Source organism: Macaca mulatta, chromosome 7, assembly GCF_049350105.2.
Source record: "Macaca mulatta isolate MMU2019108-1 chromosome 7, T2T-MMU8v2.0, whole genome shotgun sequence".
NCBI lineage: Eukaryota > Metazoa > Chordata > Mammalia > Primates > Cercopithecidae > Macaca > Macaca mulatta.
In genome coordinates, this window is record NC_133412.1 from 49,568,675 (window position 1) to 49,591,165 (window position 22,491).

Below are 22,491 nucleotides of genomic sequence, written 5' to 3' on the forward strand. Positions count from 1 at the left end.
TTACATTCAAACCAGTTATTGATAGGTAAAGATTTACTAGTGCCACTTTGTTTGTTATTTTATCGTTTTGTAGAGCCTTTCTTCCACTACTGCTGTCTTCCCTTGTGGTTTGATGGTTTTCTATAGTGGTACGACTTCCATCCTTTTATCTTTTGTGTATCCATTAAAGGTGGTCACCTTGAGGCTTACATAAAAGCCAGTCATATACTTACAACTGGCTATTTTATGCTTATAAAAACTAAACTTTCATTGCACGCATAAATCCTACACTTTTACTCATCCTTCATGTTTTATCTCTTTGATGTTACATTTTATATCTTTTTATAATTTGTGTCCCTTCACAAACTTTTGTAGCTGCCATTGTTTCAACAGTTTTGTATTTCAACCTTTACACTAGAGATATCATTGATTTACACACTGGCATTACATAATTACAATGTTTAAATTAGATAGTGTACTTACTTTTATCAGTGAGTTTTCTGCTTTCATATTCTCATGGTACCACTGTCCTTTAGCTTGAAGAACTTTGTTTAGAGAACTCTCAAGAAAGAAGTTCAAGAAAATAGAGTTCTACTTTCCTGTAAGTCAGGTCTAGCAGTGCTGAATTCCCTTAGCCATTGTTTGTCTGAGAAAGTTGTTATCTCTCCTTTTCATTTTTGAAAGACAAAATTGCTGGGCATAGTACTATGGTTGGCAGGTCTTTTTTCTCAGAGGATTTTGAATCCCACTACCTCTGGCATGCAAGGTTTCTCATGAAAAATCTGATGATAGTCTTGTGGGGGACCCTTGTACTTAACATGTTGCTTTTTCATTGTTGCTCTTTAAAAAATACTCTGTCTTTAACTTTTGACAAATTGATTATAACGTACCTTAATATGGATCTCTTTGGATTGATAGTATTTGGTGTCCTTTGAATTTTCTAGATCTGGAGTTCTATTTCCCCAGACTTGAGTAGCTTTCTGCCTTTACATCTTTGAAACTGTTTTATCTCACTTTTTCTTTCTTCTCCTTCTGGTACTTTTTGAATTTATCTTGTTTCTCTATTTGGAACACACTTCCCCATTTCTTCATTTGCCTTTACCCCCTGTGTTTTCTGCACATTAGATAACCTAATAGCTTCTCCCAGTCCCGTTTCATGTAGAAGGACCTAACCAGTCAGTCTGGCCAGAAATTCTAAGGTAACTCTCAAACCTTTGTGTTTGTCCAAACTGCTGCCTTTGTTTTTTGTTGCCTCCAGGAAATTAGGATGTGCCAAGTTCTGTCAGTACCTCAAAACATGTAAGAGAGAAGTCATTCCCTCTAGACACAGCTAAAAAGGTTGAAGTGTTAAAAGTGTGTTCCAGTTCCTTCTACCCTCAGGGTGAAGCTGAAAGTAGGATTCTCTCTGCACTACGCTGGAGAGAGGAATTCTAGCAAACGCCTACATTTTAGATCAGACTGCATTATCTCATCTTGGGGGAAGAAAGTGGGCCCATTTATTTGTTTTCACTGGTCTAGAGACTCAGAAATTCAGTGTCCCATCAATTCCCAGAACTATTCCCAGAACTATATGGTTAAGGAGGCCATCCCTTGGGAGGGAGCTGTGGCAGTTGTGATCAATCCATGAATAAACTCCTTCCAGGGATAATCTATAGAGACAATCTGCTCTAGCTTTATTGCTGGAGCAAGTCAGATGAAAAAACTCAGGAAACGCTGGAACTCAGTCAGTATCCCAGGGGTCTACTGTTTGTTTGCCTGTGGCTACCAGATACAGACTAGAGAGGAGCCCAATCCTCAAACAACAGCTACAAAAGTACACAGACAAACCCCTTCCAGAAATTAACTGGGGAGTGTGCTTTTTAACTACTTATCTGCATTGATCCAGGGGGCTGTAGTCCCTGGAAATGTCTGTGTGTTTAAAACCACCTCTTTGTTCTCTGTCACTGCAATTCATATTTTCTGAGATTTATATACAGTATCCACTATTGCATGCAATTATTTTGAGATTCATTCATGTTGTTACACGCATCAATAGTTTATTAATTTTTATTGGTGAGTTAAATATTCAATTATATGGATATACCACAATGTATTTATCCATTTTTCTGTTGATGAAAGTTTGAGTTGCTTCCAGTTTTTTGCTATTACAAATAAAGTTGTTACAAACATTAATAAAACAAACAAAGCAAAATGAAACAACAATCCCCGCAAAAAAATAAAAAACCAGAGCTATATTAACAGAGGGGCAAGTACTGCTCACCAAACCCTTCCCATTATTTATAAATGGTTTATATGGGTTAAAATAATAATATTTTATGGCATGTGAAAAATTATATAAAATTCAATTTTCAGTATCCATTAATAAAATTTTATTGGAATGCAAATTATAGCCACATTTCTGCTACAACAGCAGAGCCAACTAGTTATATCAGAAACCATAAGCCTGAAAAGACAATGTCCCTTTATAGAAAAACCTGGCAAACATTTATTATAGATAATTGGATTATGTAAGCACTAAACAGAAATTATTTTAAAATCAGGTACAATTCAGAATTTGACCTTAACTTGGCTCAAGGAGAAATGAAAAGACCTTAAATAAAGAGGCAATAACTGAACAACATTTATATTCAGGAGCTATTAAAATACTAGAAAATGGTATATACCACAAATAAATATTTACCTGAACCATTAGGCTTAGCCATTTCATAACAGTGTTATTTCTAAAATGTATTCAACTAAGTGCACAATCACTATCTTGGATACAAATAAGGTTATTTCTTGTTTTTGATGTATGAAGATTGTATGTGTAATAAAAAATAATTGTGTAGCAGAATACCAATACAAAAAGAGTTTTCATAGTACTCACCTTTGGAAGGGCAGGCTTGGGTTTGAAATTTTTGTTTCTCCTATAGAGATAAATCATTCATTAAAAAAAGCTACTGCATAAAAACAAAAATAAAAACAAAAGCTACTATAGAGAAGTAAGATTTCAAGGTCTCTCCTCAAACAACAGATTATATACCCACTACCAAGACTGTAGGTCTTCTATATGAAAACACTATCTGATTCAGCCAAGCAGGCACCTTGGGAAGGAAGAATAAACAAGGAAAATACACCTGCCTTGTTATATAAGTATAAACAGATTTACACCTGATGATTAGTAACACTGTATTGTACATTCTAAGCTACAGGTTCATTTTCTTCAGTTGTTAGTAGCTTCTTGTACCTACAGAAGACTTATTTCTATCATTTCAAGACTAAGTGAGACGTTTGTTTCATAAATTTTTTAAAAACGTATTTATCACCAAAATGTAATCTTCCATTTTTGGTAATTAAAAATTCTTCTATTCCACTCATTTTTTTTTTCCTTATTCAAACCTCAATACCATACTTAAGTCTTTTTAATTTTATTTTTAGCTTTTTTTATGGCCACAGAAAGAAGGAATAAAGTCCAACGCTTATGAATATGGGCTGGGAAGTCAGAAAGACCTGGACAACAATCTATGGTCTACCATCTGTTAAGGTATGATTTTAACATTTTTAACTTTTCATTATGTAATAATGTAAAATGGGGATGACAATACTACCTATAACTTAAAAGTTATTGTGAGGATTAAATGAGTTAACGTATATCTCTGGGCTAGAGCAAGACCTGCATAAATAGAACCTATTAACATTATTAAGCAGTGATTCAGACAAGGCTTATGGAATCCAATTCAGTCACACCTCTTGCTAGTGGTCAAACGATATGCTTGGGAAATGTCTAAAATATGTTAATGTTAATAATTAATAACTTTTTTTTCCTTTTTTTTTTTTTTCTCTCAGAGACAGGATCTTAATCGGTCACCCAGGCTGAAGTGCAATGGCAAGATCAAGACTCACTGCAGCCTCAACTTCCTTGGCTCAAATGACCCTCCTACCTCAGTCTCCTGAATAGCTGGAACTACATGCATGCACTACCACACCTAGCTAATTTTTTTTCTTTTCCTTATTTTTTTGGAGAGATGGGGTCTCTATGAAGCATGGTAGAGCATGGTTATGGCTATGTCTTCAACTCTATAATCAGTTTATGAGAAATGGAAAGCTTGGATAAGTGTCATGTATCACTCAACCATTCACCATTTATAGATTTTCTTGCCTAATTTGTTAAGACTGCTAGAATTAAAGGAGACCTGTAGTAAAAATTGGGAATCCTAAAAGGAGCTAATAGTTTTTTCTTTCTCTGAAGGTAGGGCCTGTCTAAACAATAAGACCTTTATTATCATCTCTATAATAAATATATTCAGTCACGATTCTCCTGGTAATATGGGGCAGAAAAATCAACAAAAATACAAGCTTTACAACACATGAGATTCATGGCTGTAAATGCTACCTAAACACCTTTGAGTCTTGTTTCAGTCAAAATTCTTCCCATGAAAATAACACTTCACCATCTCCCTCCTTCATTTTTTCCTGCCAGAAATTTTAAACCAGACCGAAAAAAAAAAAAAAAATCACATTACTGATCAGTACTGACGTGAGAATTCCATGGGCTCTCTCCAGGAGTTTGCTGCTAGTTGAATTAGCAAATATTCCATCTTTATCAAGCAAGGAGGTGCTACTTGATAGTCTGCTCTGGCGAATCCCAGTTCTGCCATTCCAGGCAATATCAAATGTATCACTGTAAAAAACAGAATTTGCTTTAGTTAATCAAGACCTCTCTAATTAACACTATATTGCTTAAATAAAATAAAACTTTAAATACTAAAGTTAAAATTTAGAAAAAAAATGCTAAACCAATAAAAAAATGATTTCATGCAAATGATTGCCAATCAGTTGGGACTAACCTTTGTCTCATTCAGAACAAATTCCTATGAATTCCGTCATATTCACATACAAATGTGCATGTAGATGAGCACATCATGCAGTTGACATCTTTAAATATATTATCATTCAACTAGTAACTAATATAATGGATTATAATATCTTCTCTCTTTGTTAGATTTTAGAATTTTCAAATGCTACTGTAGGAATCTGTAATCCTAATAGACCATCCCATCCTATGGAATATCTAATTTCCTCCTGAAAGGTCTTATTCACACACACACACTCACTACTCACACACGCATTAAACTTACTAAGTCCTATGAGACTCTAGACACTGCAGATGTAGCAATGAATAAAACATAAAATTATCAGTGATTATAACGTAATAATTAATGGCTCCCCAGGTAAAGTATGTAATAATTAATGGAGGGCTCTCCAGGTAAACTAGTAGGATCCAACAACAAATGAATGGATAAAGAAAATGTGGTATATACACACAATGGAATGCTATTCAGTCATTAAAAAAAGAATAAAGTCCTATCATTTGGACAACATGGACAAACATAAGAGTACATTATGTTAACTGAAATAAGCCAGACACAGAAACACAAACACTGCATGACCCCACTCATATGTGGAATCTAAATAAGCTGCTCTCACAGAAGTACTGAATAGAACAGTGATTATCAGAGACTGGAAAAGGTAACGAGGTGGAGCAGTGTAGTAAGGGGAGAGGTTGGTCAACAGGTATGAAGTTACAGTAAGACAAGAGGAATAAATTCTGGTCTTCTATTGAACAATGGAGTGATTATAGTTAACAATAAGGTATTATATACCTGAAAATAGCTAGAAAAGAAAATTTTGAAAGAGAAATGTTCCCACCACAAAAAAATGATAAATATTTGAGATGAATATGGTAATTACCTTAATTTGATCATTATACAATGTATACAGGTATCAAAACATCACACTGTACCCTATAATATGTATAATTATTATGAGTGAACTAAAATTTTTTTAAAATAAATATCAGGAGATAGCTACTTACAACAATTTCACATTTGTCCATATTTATAAATCTCAGCTTCCATTTGCTTAGAGCATTTATTCAAGATATATAAATGGCATGTAATCAATAAACTCTTTAGAAATGCTTGTATTTTCATTATTTTGTGCTAAACCATTAAAAAAAGTCAGTGAATCATTATCCCTAAGATAATGCGTCTTCTCAAACGGGAGAATCATATTGCACTTAAGATGGTTTGTGTGTGCACTTATATTTTTCTCATTTAAAAAAATGAGTGCTACTCTGGCTTTAGAGAAAAAAAAAAGGAAACAAAAGGAGAAAGAGAGAAGAGAGTGAGAGGAAGGAAGGAAGCAAGTGAGGGAAGAAGGAAAGAAAGAAAGAAGGGAGGGACGGAGACGGAGGAAAAAATACAGCAGAAAAATACATTCCTGGTGAAGATGCTGTGAAAATTGTTGAAATGACAACGTATTCTGTGGTTAAGGACTGCTGAGGAAAAAATTCTTTTAAAAACAGGCAACAGAGGATTCAAAGCATTATATAAGTTGAGTTGATAAAGCAGTGGCAGGGCTTAAGAGGACTGACTCCAATTCTGGAGTTCTACTGTGGTTAAAATGCTATCAAACAGCACTGGATGCTACAGAGAAATTTTTCCTATAAGGAAGAGGCAATTGATGTAATAAATTTCATTGTGTTATTTTAAGAAATTGCCATAGCCCCTCCAATTTTCAGCATCCACCACCTTAATCAGTCAGCAGCCATCAACATCAAGGAAAGACCCTCTACCAGCAAAAAGATTATGACTCACTGAAGGCTCAGATGATTGTTAGTTTTATTAGCAACAAAGTATTTTTTAATTAACGTATATATTTTTTAAACATAATACTATTGCACAATTGACAGACTACAGTATAGTGTAAATGTAACTTTTATATGCACTGGGAAACCAAAAAATCTGTGTGATTTGTTTTACTGAGAATTCATTTTATTGTGGTGGTCTGGAACTGAACCAGAAACCCACATAGACCACTTCAGGTATCCAAAATGGAAAGTACAAAGAAAGAAACACGAACTAGAAATTAGGAAACTTAAAACCACTAACTGCTTTGTGAAATGAGGCATATCGTGGTTTCTTTTTTATATAATCAAGAAAATTGGGTTCTCATCCGATGACCAGGGTGAGAATACTGCCAACAGATGAAACTGAAGGTACACAGGTCAAGGTTAACTATCTAATTTGTTTTGGGGTAAAATTTAACATGAAAATATGGTGGTAGATATCATAATTAGTCAAATACTACTGTTAAGAAAACAAAGGACATACAATATAAAGATAGCAAATAGTTTAATTTGTGGCATTCGAAGTGAATATATTTGTGGCTAGATACTTGGGCTGTGACAGATCTTGCACATGAAGTTATTGAACCTAGACTTTTAATAGACAATAAAGAGTCATGAAAAAGTTATTGAGCAGACAAGTGACAATTATGTATTAGAAAGACATAGTAACTCAATTGGAAAAAATGATCAGTGAAGTTATACCTTCATTTTAATGACAGACCATCCTTATTACCAGAGTATTAGGAAGCTCAATTTTTTGATGATGTTTAAAACACAGAGAATGCATTCCAGAAACAATGTTCTTCTCCTCATATAAATTACAGTCTTTATCAAATAGTATACATAAAAAACAAAGAGACTTTATGAACTCATAAAATTATTTATATTTGTTACTGTCAAATTGTTCTCAGGAATTCATCATTGAAAATAGTAAAAGGTAAGCTTTGTTAATCACACTCACCCAAAAAAGGTATTAGATGGTTTGATGTAAATCAAACTACTCTATTATTACTTCCCAATAAGATTTCTCCACAGAAAGCAGCAGAATAACCCTTAAATTTTGTAAAAGACATAAAATGCACGAAGGGTCTCAGCAATTAAAATATATGAGCTCATTTTAAATTATTCTGAAGAAACTTTTTCAAAATTGTAAAGCCATTTTACCAGAAGCAACTGTAAACAAATTTTGTTAACTTTAACCTATTAATGTGTTATCACATCACTTATAAAGGATTTAAGAAATAAAACAACACCTGAATTACTTGGTACTTTTAAAGTCACAAAAATATCAACAAGAATGCTAGTTATTTCTTCTATATGTCTTTGAAAACATAAACCAAACACACTTACTGTTGGTTTTTTTCATTTAGAGCATTCATGCCCTGGAGATCAGAAAGAGGTGTTCTGGGATTTTTCCGGGTTATACCTAGTAAAATTTAAAAAACAGAACATTTCAAATCAGTGTGAAGAAAAATGAAACGTGAAACAATTTTTCTAAAGACAGATGAAATTTAATAACGAGTATTTGCTAAATATTTCAGAAATATCTAAATAATTATATGACCCAAGTCTCAAAACTGTCACAGATCTTAGTTAACAGTGAACCCAATTAGAAAATTTAATAATGAAATCTTTTATTTCTTCTTTCATTGAATCATTAACTTCAGGAAATACAAGGGTGACCGGACTGAAGGCCCAGAAGTGTAAAAGTTCATTTTTATTTTTAGGTTCGGGGGGTACACATGAAGGTTTGTTACAAAGGTAAACTCATGTAATGGGGGTTTGTTGTACAAATTATTTCACCCAGGTATTAAGTCCAGTACTCAATAGTTATTTTTTCTGCTCCTCTCCCTCTTCCCAATCTCCACCTTCAACTAGACCTCACTGTCTGTTTTTTCCTTCTTTGTGTTCACAAGTTTTTATCATTTAGCTCCCACTTATAAGTGAGAATATGCAGTATTTGGTTTTCTGTTCCTGCATTAGTTTGCTAAGGACAATAGCCTCCAGCTCCATCCATGTTCCCACAAAAGACATGATCTTGTTCTTTTTACGACTGCACAAGTTCATTTCTTATTTTGATGCATCATTTTTTAGTAATATGTTTCTGACACGTTCAGATAAATACAATGAGTATCAATGTATTGAGAATTAACATTACAGATAAATACAATGAATATAAAAGACAAATTGCTTAAGAATTACCAATATTTTAAAAACGTAATGTTCTTCAAATCATATGATAAACATGTAAGTTCTGTAAACATAAGGCTATCAATTTTTATAACACACACACAAATATTTAATATAGGCCGGGCGCGGTGGCTCAAGCCTGTAATCCCAGCACTTTGGGAGGCCGAGATGGGCGGATCACGAGGTCAGGAGATCGAGACCATGCTGGCTAACACGGTGAAACCCCGTCTCTACTAAAAAATACAAAAAATTAGCCGGGCGAGGTGGCGGGCGCCTGTAGTCCCAGCTACTTGGGAGGCTGAGGCAGGAGAATGGCATGAACCCAGGAGGCGGAGCTTGCAGTGAGCTGAGATCCGGCCACTGCACTCCAGCCTGGGCGACAGAGCGAGACTCCATCTCAAAAAAAAAAAAAAAAAAAAAATATTTAATATAGATAAAGATACACTGGCAAAAAAAGAAGTAAAAGTATCTCTATTCAAGATGACAATCTTGTAGGCAGATTAAAAAAAAAAAGCTCATTTGAACTAATAAACGAGTTCTACAAAACTACTGGAAACAAATAAATATACAGTGGTGGCCAGGCGTGGTCGCATACGCCTGTAATCCCAGCACTTTGGGAGGCCGGGCAGGCAGATGACTTGAGCTCTGTATTTCAAGACCAGCTGGCCAACTCAGACTTTATCTATACTAAAAATAAAATGTATATAAAAGTGCTTAGAAGAGTGCTTGGCACATAGTCAACACTATATCCACATGAAGTGATTGTTATCTTTCTGTATGAATGAGGGAAACTGAAAATCCACAGAAGACTCTTTGTTCTGTTTAAATCATGCAAATGGGCCAGGCACAGTGGCCCATGCCAGTAATGCCAACAGTTTGGGAGGCCAAGGCAGGCAGATTACTTGAGCCCAAGAGTTCAGGACAAGCCTGGGCAACATGGTAAAACCCCATCTCTACAAAAAATACAAAAATTAGCCGAGTGTGGTGGCTGACACCTATAGCCGCAGCTTGAGAGGCTGATGTGGGAGAATTGCTTGGGACCCGGAGGTCGAGGTTGCAGTGAGCTGAGGTCGTGCCACTGCACTCTAGCCTGGGCGACAGACTGAGACCCTGCCTTGGAGTGGGGAGTGGGAAGTGGGGACGGGGCCGGGGGAGGAGGGGCGGAAATAGCAATAAATATTCTGAAATGACATTTTTAAAAGTATAAAATGTCTACACTGAAAACTATAAAACATCATTAAAAGAAAATAAAGACCCAACTAAATGGAATGCTACCTATGTGCATGAATTGGAAAACATAACATTGTTAAGATGTCAATGTTCCCCAAACTGACCTACAGATCAATGCATTTTCTATTAAAATTCCAGATAATTATTTTTGTAGAAATGAATGAGCTAATCCTAAAATTAACACGGAAATACAAGGGATCCCGAAGAGCTGAAACAATCTTGCAAACAATCTTCAAGGAGAATGGCTTGAGTCCAAGAATTTGAGGCTACAGTGAGTTATGATTGCAACATCTCACCCCCAGCCTGGATGGCTGAGGAAGTCTCCATCTCAAAGAAGGAGGAAAAAGAAAGAAGGAGGAGACAGAAGAAAGAGGAGTAAATTTCTAGACAATACATTAGGCAACGGTTACCATTTTTTCATCAATTATTAAGTATTTTAAACATAAAAGTGGCCTAAATAATAATATACTAAACACTTATGATGGATCACTCAGATTAAAAAATGAAGCACTGTGTAGCCCACTCCCTGATCCCATTTAAAAATCAACACATCCGGCCAAGTGCAGTGGCTCCCACCTGTAATCCCAGCACTTTGGGAGGCAGAGGTGGGCGCATCACCTGAGGTCAGGAGTTCAAGACCAGCCTGGCTATCATGGGAAAACCCTGTCTCCACAAAAATACAAAAATTAGCCCAGCATGGTGGCATGCACTTGTAATCTCAACTACTTAGGAAGCTGAGGCAGGAGAATCACTCAAACCCAGAAGGCAGAGGTTGCAGTGAGCCAAGATTGCGACATTACACTCCAACCTGGAGGACAGAGCGAGACTCCATCTCAAAAACAACAACAACAAACCCATCAGATCCCAAGATCTCCTATTTGTTCGAATTAGAAAAAAAGAATTTGAAAATAGCTATATTGAGATGGCATCAAATATTGTAACAACACGTAATTGGAGTTTCAGAAGGAAAAAAGAAATTGCAGCAGAAAAAATTTTTGAAAAATACTGGCCAAAAATTGTCTAAATTTGATGAAAAACAATGAAAGTCCAAAAGGTACAGCAAATCCCAAAGAAAATTAATATAAATCATATTTAGAGACATGAGAATCAAATTGCTGAATGCCAAATATAAAGTCAAAGGAAAAAAAGGTACACGACATATGAAGGAATAACAATGGGATGACATCTGAGTAACCATCACAAATAAAGCCCTAAGAACATGGCACATCTTAAAAATGCCAAAAATTTGATAGTTCGTAATGATGTTAAACATATGCCTATTTCATGAAATAACTTCACTCATAAGTATTTACTGAGGAATAAAAATATGTCTGCAAAATGACTCAAAAAAGAATGTTCATAGCACTGTTGTTCACAATAGCTCTAACAATATATATAACTCTTAACTATATCAATAAATCAATAAGCACAATTATATACATATATCACATAAATTAAATACAATGTGTGTATATACATATACAATGGAACACACCTGAGCAACAAATGACTGATACATGGAAAAATATGCATGAATACATGCATAACTATGTTGCATAACACAATCAGAACACAAAATACATACTGTGTAATCCCACTTGAGTAAAATTTTTAGAAAATGTAAAGCTGACTTATAGTAATCAATCTGTGGTTACCTAAAGGAGGTGGGAAAATGTACAAAAGAATAAGTTTTCTGATATAAGTCTTTCCTAATATTCTTAATTTTTTTGTGTTCATATGCTTTAGGTTTGTCCTTGTAAGCATTCTACAGCTAAATTTTGCTCATCTTCCTTAATTCATAATGTTTTTTAAACTGTTCAGCTCAGTCCATTTTAACTCCATTTTAACTTACTGCTATAATAGATACATCTGGAATTTTTTTCTGACATCTTAGTTTATATTTTTTAATTTACCTTAACTATTATATGCTTTTATTCAGGCTTCTATTGTTTTCTTTGTATTTTGACTTCTTTTGTTCCACAAATTGTATACACTCTCCGCTTTATTTGCCCTTAAATGTTTAACATACTCATGAATTCTAAACTAATAATCTCTTCTCTTTCCCTGAAGAGTACAAGAACATTCAAATGTTTTAAAGTCATCCCCTTCTCATTAGGGATGTTATTGCTACCCAATACTTACTTTCACCTTGTTTCCTTTCCTTCATCAAGAACATTAGGTATAAGTTTTATAAAACTGTTGCTTATTTAGATTTATATATACATTTATCAAGTTCTTTATTAAATATCAAAACTTTCTAGTGGGTTCAGCTTCTGTCTTTCTCAACTAAATTTCAGAAATATACATAGGTGAACATCTGTTCAGATTACTGTCTAGCTTTATTAATTGCTATCATTCATATTTGCCTGGTACATCACTGTCCATCCTTTTATTTTCACCACTTTAATTAAAAATCATGTAGCTATCACTTAAACTATTGAAAAATTCATTGAGAGTTTAACTGGTGAGTGTAAACCATTTACATTAATGTTAAATAATACTTGTTTCTGGCATTTTATTTCATGTTTTTCATTTATTTCACTCTTTCATTTTTTCCCTTCTTGGTTTTCACTTTATAAGGTTTCTTATGCTACCTTAAAAGATAAAAATTGTTATTACTGTGGTTGTCCTTAAGGCACATGTTCAATTTATTTACCTATACTGATTTCCTAAACTTGAAAAGATTATGTTAATTCAAGAGCAGTAGAGCTCCCCACTTTCCCTTCAGTTTTCACCAAAATGCATGCCAGTATCTTCTATATTTGTCTCTGCAAACCATCTGCAACCAGTAGTTCTGATCATATACAATTTTTTATTTTGGATATTCTTAGTTTCACGAAAAATAATCTAGGTATTTACTTGTAACCTGTATCAGGCTTAATGACATGTAATTAATGACATGTCCATTTTTTATTGGACTAAAAATTTCAAACAGTTAAACATATATATGTTAAGTACATAGTTAAGTAAGTTTTGCTAAACGCATTCACCACACTAATAACCAGCAAAGAAAGATACAAAACATTTCCATCATCACCAAAGTTGCCTCATGCCCCTTCTTGGACAATCTCCCACACGTACTTACAGGTCAAGACAATCACTAACTTGCTCTCCACACAGATTGGCTTGTATTGTCTAGAACTTTGTATAAATGGAATAAAACAGTATGCTTTGAGGATAGGCCTTCCCTTAGCATAACACTTTAGAGATTCATCTGTAAAAGTCTTTTGTGAATATATACTTTGATTTCTCAGGTAAATAACTGAGATTTGAATTCATGAAACATATAGGAAAAATATGCTTATCTTTATAAAACTGACAAACTGTTTTCGGAAATAATGGTACCATTTGACACTGCCAAGAGACAGTATGAGAGCTCCAGTTGCTCCACATGCTTATCAGTTAGTATTTCAACTTCTTATATTTTAGCCCCGATAGAGGGTATTAGTGACCTTACTCAGATTACAATTTGTCTTTCCATAATGAATAACAAAGTTGAACATCTTTCATGAGAACACAGACAAATCTTCTTTTGTGGAAGTGCATGTTCAAATCTTTTGCCCATTTGAAAACTGGCCCGTTTATCTTATTATTGTAGTTTTTATATTTTGTTTTCAAGTCCATTATCAGGTATGAATATTACAAATTGTAACAAATACTGTTTCCCAGGTGGTGGTATGTTTTTTTGTTTTCTTAACAGCAGTTAAGAAAAGTAGTTTTCAAATTGGCTATCTCCAATTTGTCAAATTTTGCCTTTTATACTCATAGTCTTATGTCTTATCTAAGAAACTTTTGCCCGTCGCAAGATTACAAAAATTTCTCAGGTTTTCTATTTTAATAAAAAATTAATTATTTTGGTCCTTACAAAGAGCTGTATGACACATTTCAAAGTTAACTTACATGTATAAAGGTCAAAGTTCTCTTATACCTTATGGATATCCAGTTGTTCTAGTGCTATTTGTTTAAAAGACTACCCCTTACCCCCACTAAATTATCTTGGTGCCTTAACAGAAAATCAACTGACTGTTTATGTGTAGATCTACTTCTGTATTTTGTATTTGGTTCATTAATCTATTGATCCTTAACAACAATAGAACAATGTCATGAATATTTTAGTCTCAAAATCACATGATGTAAATTATCCAGCTTTGTTCTGTTTAAAAATTGTTTTGGACAGTTTGGGTATTCTACATTTCTCCATAAAGTTTAGATTCAGCTTGTTAATTTCTACCAAAAATCTGCTATTATACTTATTGGGTTGCATTCAATCTATAGATCCATCTGAGAGAGAGCTGCATCTCAAAAATACAAACATAAATATGTATCTCTCTTCACTGTATTCTTCAATTTCTCCTAGTAACGTACAACTCTTACACATATTTGTTAAATTTATCCCCAAGTATTTCATGTTTCTGTTAATTATCCACTGCATATTAAATTACTCCAAAATCCAGTACTTTAAAACAAGTTATCATCTCAAATAGTTTTTAGAGGAACAAGAATTCAGGAGTGGCTTAGCTGGGTGGTTCTGACTCAAGGTGTCTCAAGAGGTTGTATTCAAGCTATCAGCCAAGGCTGCAGTCATCTCAACATTGAAATGAAGGATCCACTTCTAAGGTCACTCACATAGTTGGTGACAAGCCTCAGTTCATACTGAGTTTTGGCTACTGACAAATAGCATCTTGTTTCTCTAAGAGACAGCGATTTCACAGAGGGCTAGCAAGTGAAGCAGTACTCCAGAAGGAAATTGCAGTCTTTTACAGCAATCTTAAAAGTGACATACCATCATTTTTGCCATGTGCTTTCTGTCACACAGACCAACTCTTGTAAAATACAGGAGAAGACTATAAAAGCTTGTGACATCTAGGAGGCTGGCCGCCATAGATGTATAGTAAATGGAATTTGTAAATCATTTTCTAAGTGCTCATGGCTAGGGTATTACAATTTTCTATAATTACTTGGTATCCTGTAAAAATGTTAAACTCAATTTTTAGTTTTAAGAGCACTTTTCCAATGAATTTGTTGACTATTTGTTTTCAATCTATGTACAATTTATTTTTGTTGCCTATTGCACCACCTGTGACCTTTAGTAAATGTCAAATCTGAGTGGCAAAAAATGTCTTTGCTTTGTTCTTAATGTTAGGGAAAAAGTATTCAATCTTTCACTATTAAGTATGAAGTTTGCTGTAGGATTTTCATGCATGTTCTTCATAAAGTAGAGGAAGCTGGTCTCTATTCCTAGGTGACTAAAGTTTTAAAATAGAATGAGTGTGGTGGTAAGACAAACTTTTCCTCCATCTACTGAGACGATCATATGTGGCTTCCTTTTTATATGGTTAACACGGTCAAACCAACCTTTCTCATCCCTGGAATAAATTCCATGTGGTCTTCATGTATTATCTTTAATATACTGCTGAATTCAGCCAGCTATTATTATTTTTATATCTACCATCATGAAGTTATATTGGTCTATAGTTTTTTAAGGCTGCTGTTTTGGTAACAGAATAATAACACTGGCCTCATGAAATGATTTGGATAGTGTTCCCTTCTCCTCTGTTTTTTGAAAGAGTTGAAGAGAACTGGTAGAATAGTCATTTCTTAAATAAAATTACTAATCAGCCTATCTGGGCCTGAACTTTGTGTGAGGGGAAAATTTTAGTTAAGAATTCAATATTGTAAAAAGATATCGCACTATTCATATTTTCCGTATTTTCTTGGGTTGATTTTAATAACCGTTGACATTCAAGGAATTTTTCCATTTCATGTCAGTTGAACTGATTGCCATAAATGTTCATAATCTCTTTGTCAAACTTCTGATTTCTGTAGAAATTACAATTGTGGCCACTCTTTCATTCTAGGTAATAGCTTTGTGTCTTCTCTTACTTTTCTAGATCAAAATAGCTATAACTGCACTGTCCAATACAGTAGCCACTAGCTATATGTGGCTATATAAACTCATTAAACAAAACGAGAACTTCAGTTTCAGCTACACCAGACACAGTTCGGTGCTTAACAGCCACATGTGGCTAGCAGCTACAGTACTGACAGTGTAGCTGGAGAACATTTCCACATCGCAGAAAGTTCTACTGCACCATGCTGGGCTAGAAATTTATCAGCTTCATTGTTCTTTTCAAAAAACCAGCTTTAGGCCAGATGTAGTGGCTCACATCTGTAATCCTAGTACTTTGGAAGGCCAAGGCAGGAGGATTGCTTGAAGCCAGGAGTTTGAGAACAACCTGGACAACACAGTGAGACTCCATTTCCACAAATAAAAATTTAAAAATTAGCAGGGCATGGTGGCATGCACCTGTAGACCCAGCTACTTGAGAGACTGGGGTGGGAAGATCACTTGAGCCGAGGAGGTCAAGGCTGCAACAAGCCATGATTGTGCCATTACACTCCAGCCTGCATGACAAAACGAGCTCCTATCTCTAAAATACGAAACAAAACAAAGCAAAACAGTGGCATCCACCTGTAGCCCAAGGTGCTTGGGAGGCTGAGGCATGAGAATCACTTGAACCTGGGACGCAGAGGTTGTAGTGGGTCAAGGTGGTGCCACTGCACTCCAGCCTGAGCAACAGAGCCAGACTCTGTCTCAAAAAAAAAAAAAAAAAAAAAAAAAAAAAGTTTTATTTACTTCCTTCTATTTATTTGGAGTCTAATATGCTCTTTTCTTCCTAGCTTAAAGTGAAAGCCTAAATCACTGATTATTTTACCTTACTTTTCTAATTTAAGAATTTAAAGCTGTAAGTTTTCTCCTAAGTACTTCTTCATTTGTAGTCCATAAGTTGTAATATGTTGTGTTTCCATCATCTTTCAGATCAAAAAACTTCCAAGTTACCCTTATGAAATTTTTTCAACTCATTAGTTACATATACATTTTATTTTTCAAATATTTGAAGGTTTCTCAGATATATCTGTTATTGATTTGCATTTAATTCCATTTTGATCAGACAATCCACTAAATTTTCAATCATCTGAATGACCATACTGATACCTGAGGTTAGGGACATTAAAATAGGCACTGTCAGCAAGGTGAGAGTAATGAGGTGGAGTAAGCCCTCAGCCCTTCCCTGGCAATTGCTGATCCTTCATCTTGCTGATGCACATTATATTCTCAATCATCCCAAACGGAACTGAAGGCCAAAAGAATGGGTGCAAATTAAAGTCAGATTCTTCTTTTCTACCCGTTCTCCTTCTGCCATCTGATTCCTTCTTTCTAGGGCTCCTGTCATTTCTGGAGTGGGGTATAGCTCATGCTCCCCAAAACTTCAATTTCTCCTCACTCCTCTAATTTCCTCCCTGAGAAATTTCAGAGAAGAGCCACTTTGGAGAGAAGGCGGGAGCACCAGAAACAAAGAGAAGGAGGAAAGGCCGCAATATCTTTATGTCTTAATATTGAAGGTCACACACTGTCACTTCTGCCACATTCCATTTCTTGGATGCAAGTCACTAAGTACAGCACATGCCTTATGAAGGGGGGAGTATCAATTTGTGGACATATTTTAAACCGTCAAAATAATGTCAGATTTTTTACTTTAAACAGTCTTTTTTTAATTAAGAGAAGGCAAGAAAATATGTGTAGTCATTTATATTTTTATACATATTTATTAGTTGTGCCTTCTTTATTCCTGCCAGTAATTCATGCATGTATCAGCAAACTAGAGTCCATGGCCTAAACCAAACCCACTGCCTGTTTTTGTATGACCTATGAATGGCTTATATAGTTTTTAACTGAGGAGAAAAAGAACATTTTTGTACCATGTGAAAATTTTTTGAAATTTAAGTATCAATGTCCATAATAAAGCTTTATTGGAACACAGCTATACTCATTTATTTATGTATTGTCTATAGCTCCCTTCACAGAAGAGTTGAGTAGCTGCAACAGAAACCATACTGGCCTACAAAGCCTAAAATATTCACTGTCTGCTCTTCGCAGAAAAATTTTGCCAACCCCTACTATAGACCCAAGTTACGATCCTGGGATGATTTCCCTTGAGCATGAAGAATTTCTATTATCATTTCCCATAGAATGCATATGGTGACAAATTCTCAGACTCCATTAGTCTGAAAATGTATTTCACCTTCATTTTTGAAGGATACTTTTGCTACATGATAACAGGACATTGTGGATAACACATCACAGCAACAGTGGATACTGTTAGGTTCTTCTAAAGATTGTTAATTTTTCTTCTATCAGTTAACTTGTCTGGACCCAAACTGCAAATATAGAAATTCTGGCTCAGATTTTTTTGGGGGAGGTGGGGGACATGACACATTAAACATGATTTTTTGACACCTTTTGGCCTCCCATTATTTTTACTGAGAAGTCAGGTGTTAATCATCTCATTATTCCCCTGTATTTAATATGTACATATTTTCCAGGCTGCTTTCAAGATTTTCTCTTTACCTTTAACATTTTAATCTATAATGTGCCTAGGTGTAGTTTTCCTTCATATTTATCCGGCTTTGTGGTCACTGATCTTCCTGGATCTGTAAGCTAGTATTTGTTTGTTTTGAGACAGAGTCTCGCTCTGTTGCCTAGGCTGGAGTGCAGGGGTGTGATCTCAGCTCACTGCAACCTCTACCTCCCAGGTTCAAGCAATTCTTGTGCCTCAGCCACACGAGGAGGCTGGAATTACAGGTGTGCACTACCATGCCTGGCTAAATTTTGTATTTTCAGTAGAGACAGGGTTTCACTATGTTGGGTTTTTTTTTTTTAACCAAATAAGGGATGTTTTCTGCCACTGTCTTCAAATAATTTTCCGACTCCTTTATCTCTCATTTCCTATGGGACTCCAATTAAGGCAAAAAGACTTGTTTTTCCCACACAAGCTAAGCACAGGCAGAAAATTTCCTCAGTTTTTCTAAAAAGCAGCAAAGTTGCAAATCTCAGCTATTATAGTTATGTCTTTCAAGGATTATCTTTTATTTGGTTTCCACTTTTTTTTTTTTAATACGGTTCCTGGGGTCTTCCCTGCATACTCACAGCAGTCAGCCAGGGATTTGTGCAGAGTTCATACTTTAATTTGTGTTTTAGCCCTTTAGCAGCTCTCTCAGTTCCAGGATTTTCCTCCTAAACTCCAAGCTGCTCTGAAAGTCTTCCAACATAATAAGCCAGTATGGTGGTGGTGGTTGTTTTCTATCTCTGAAACCATGCAAGTTAGGAAAACCCCTTGTATAAAAAGCGACAAATTCACAATTCTTACCCACTGCTTTACTACCTTTAAAGAATAAACTTTTCCCTACTTTCTGCCTACTTTTGGTCTTTTTCCCGTACTTTCAAATACTCGGTTATTTAAAAATTTTTTTTTCAGGTTTTATCGCTGTTACTTGTGGGAGGATTCATTCACCTCACCAATTCACCACTACCTAAAGCTGGTAGTCCCGTTTTCTTAAGAACAATTTCCAAAACTTGAATTTACAATTTTACATATAATAAAATTTATAATGTGATACCTTTTTATAATTAGTATATTGCTAATACTATAGTGGAAAATGGAATAAATTACATAAAATAATGGAAGAGCTCCAACGTTCACAAAAGTAGAAATTTGCAAGTAAACACACATAGACGCACAATTTCTTCATGTAGCCTATGCTGAAACTGGTGCCTTCCTAGTCAAGATCCATATGTAGCTGGCATACAATCAGGTCTGGGGTTGTAGGCTGAGTCATGAAAAAACAAAGCAAATAAACCATTTGCAACTATTTAAAGAATTAAGAGAAATTAATTTAAGCTCCCCAAAATGATTTATAGACTATTTTAAATAATGTCCCATGGATTAAAAGACAGAATAGGAAGATGAATAACTGGAATGAGGATTTGTTACATTCCTCTCAGAAACACCAGCAACAATTAAGAATAATATTAAGGATGTCTTTTTAAAATGCAACACTTACCTTTGTTCTTCTTAAAATGAGAAAATACTTTAAATACTGTTTTTCAAAATACATTACACACCCTTTTTTTTTAACCAAGACGGTAACAGGAATTGAAAAAGAATCCACAACATTTGCTCTTAGGAATTCTACTTATATTCTCCTCTCACTGACAACTGGATAGTAAAATTTCATGGAATTTCAACCAGAAAACTGTGAAATTAGCAAACTAAATCAGTGGTAATTTATTAAAAGCTCAGAACAGATTATGTAGGTCCATTATATGCAAATTGCTGAGTTGTCTTTGAGTATTTTGAAGGATCCACTTATTCTCACAACAGCAGTGCCTCAATAATAGTAACTAATCTTACAACTGGCAAAAGAATCAATTTTCATGCAGAATGAGTACAACAAGAGCAAGAAAGGAAATGGAGACCAAGGGCATCTTTTTACACCAATTTTATAAAAAAGCAAACAAAAGAACATGCACCATGATTCTGTTATTCTTCCTCAAGTCAAAACATTAATGCGGTGGCTTTGCTCTAAACCAGACATAGGAAAGGCTGGTTGAAGCACTGCAATCAAACTAAGTGGATTTACCAATGATACACAAAAATAACATTTGCTAATGTTGAAATTCAAGCATAAGCAAACACAAAAATCAGCCAGATTTAGAAAGGGGTATGAGAAAACTTTTTGGGAATGCTGAACATATTCATTATTTTGATTCTGGAGATAATTTCATGGGTGCCTACATACGTCAAAACTTACCAAACTGTTCTCTTTGCATTCAGTTTTTTACTTCAATTAGACCTTAATTTTTTTTTTTTTTTTTTTTTTTTAATGAGCAGGAAAGAAAACATTGTTGATTCCTATCCATCACTTGGCTACTTGAAAGACAAACAGAAACCAATCCAGTGACTGTAACCAAGTATAATTAACAATCCAATGATCACAGGCAAACAGAAAAGTCACCACAGTTAAAAAAAAGTTTATCAGTATTTTCAAAAGAAACTACTGAAGACTCAACAGAAATATTCAAAGACTGCTCAGAGGTTTATGGAGGCCATGTTGCCTGTGAAATCTATATCCCACCCTGGTGTAAGATGCTCCTGGTTTCCATTTCCAAATGGATATGTGATAACAGTTTATCAGGATTTGTAGCCTTACTGTACTTCTCTTCCTTGCATCTCTGCAGAATCTCTAAGCTCCTCTGGTGGACTGGGTGTTGGAGAAAGCTAAAACTATCCATACTTTTCAAAATTGCACATGGCGCTGTATCATCATGTCCTTAGGAAGCAAAAAAAAAAAAAAATGGAGAAAAGAAAAAGACATTATATAAGCCCAAACCAACAGAGAATCAAGGACAATGCTGCCAACTATTTAAGGGTGTATAAAAATGTATCAAATAATAGAGGTTATATGTGAATGTCCAATTATTTTGAGGAAAATGCTTAAAAATAATAGGAAAAAATAAAGGTCTTTTCAGATATTCAAAGTGTCTTTTTCAGTACTCAAAAAATTGTTAGTTAACACCATATTAAAAATTTCTCAATACAAGCAAAAATTCAAAAGCAATTTGTAAGATTTATTTTTTAAAAATAGACTCATTTTTATCAGGTCTCAAACATAATTAACATATAGTTGGCAACACTGATGGAACCCCGAAGAGAAATATACCCAAAATAATTTACTGAAAGTTAAACAATTCTTTCACAAACCTGCAATTAACCACACTTGTAGGAATTTCAACAAGTGTGTCAATAATGAAAATATGAAGAAAAGCACCATAGAGCAGGAAAGCCCAGCAGCACTTCTGTAATTACAAATTTGAAAACAAAGCTGAAGAATCTGTACCTCATTATCAATTCTTAGGAAAGTAGGATAAAAATCAGCTACCAGTGAAAAAAAGAAGAGAGCACATTCAAGTAAAGACCAAAGCCCCAGATCAGTGTTATTTAAGGTGAGTACTTAAGCAATAAAGTGAATGGGAGATGAGTGCCATAAATATTAGCAATAAAGAGTTTCCAGGCTTTAGAGTGGTGGTTGTGTATCATTTATTCAGAGATCACCTCTGGAGTTAGGGTATAATGTTCAAATTTAAGTAAGTTTGCTTTTAGAAGACAAAGTGCATAATAACATAGAGGCAAATTAAGTAACACATTAAAATGAACTGAAGTTCTATTACTGCATTTTACTGTATAATTAGGAATGAGATACAAGAGAACAATCTTTGGAAAAATCTCATAGTAGAATAAGTTTAAAAGTTAAACAGTCTCATACTGATTCAAAGAGGTTTGTAGGGCATATTTTAGTCTCGTTCTAATTCTCTAAATTGAATTTATATATGCAGAGAATAGGCAGCCATATATAGCAATGCAGAGGGAATCTAATACCATAAATCATATAATACTATACACAGAAACAGGCTTTTAAAAAATAAAGTGAATTTGAAATATTTTTCATAATAAAAAGTAACTAAACTAGTAAAATACTATATTATTTGTACAATACAAAAAGTCAATAGGTACAAAGGTTGA

The 22,491-nt window shown here is 34.6% G+C and overlaps 1 protein-coding gene across 31 annotated transcripts in view; it reads right to left on the reverse strand.

Moving 5' to 3' along the window:
* The window catches only part of MYO9A (myosin IXA), a 306,752-nt gene that overhangs the window by 118,276 nt on the left and 165,985 nt on the right, over nt 1-22,491 (reverse strand). For 20 of the 31 annotated variants that reach the window (XM_077939666.1, XM_077939680.1, XM_077939662.1 and 17 more), the window contains 4 exons: nt 21,122-21,241; nt 8,000-8,075; nt 4,496-4,639; nt 2,846-2,885 (listed from right to left, as the gene is read on the reverse strand). In XM_077939666.1, the coding sequence (XP_077795792.1) occupies nt 2,846-2,885; nt 4,496-4,639; nt 8,000-8,075; nt 21,122-21,241 (380 nt within the window). The remainder of the gene's footprint in view (nt 1-2,845; nt 2,886-4,495; nt 4,640-7,999; nt 8,076-21,121; nt 21,242-22,491) is intronic. The other 11 variants (XM_077939675.1, XM_077939671.1, XM_077939672.1 and 8 more) reach the window with 1 other exon arrangement.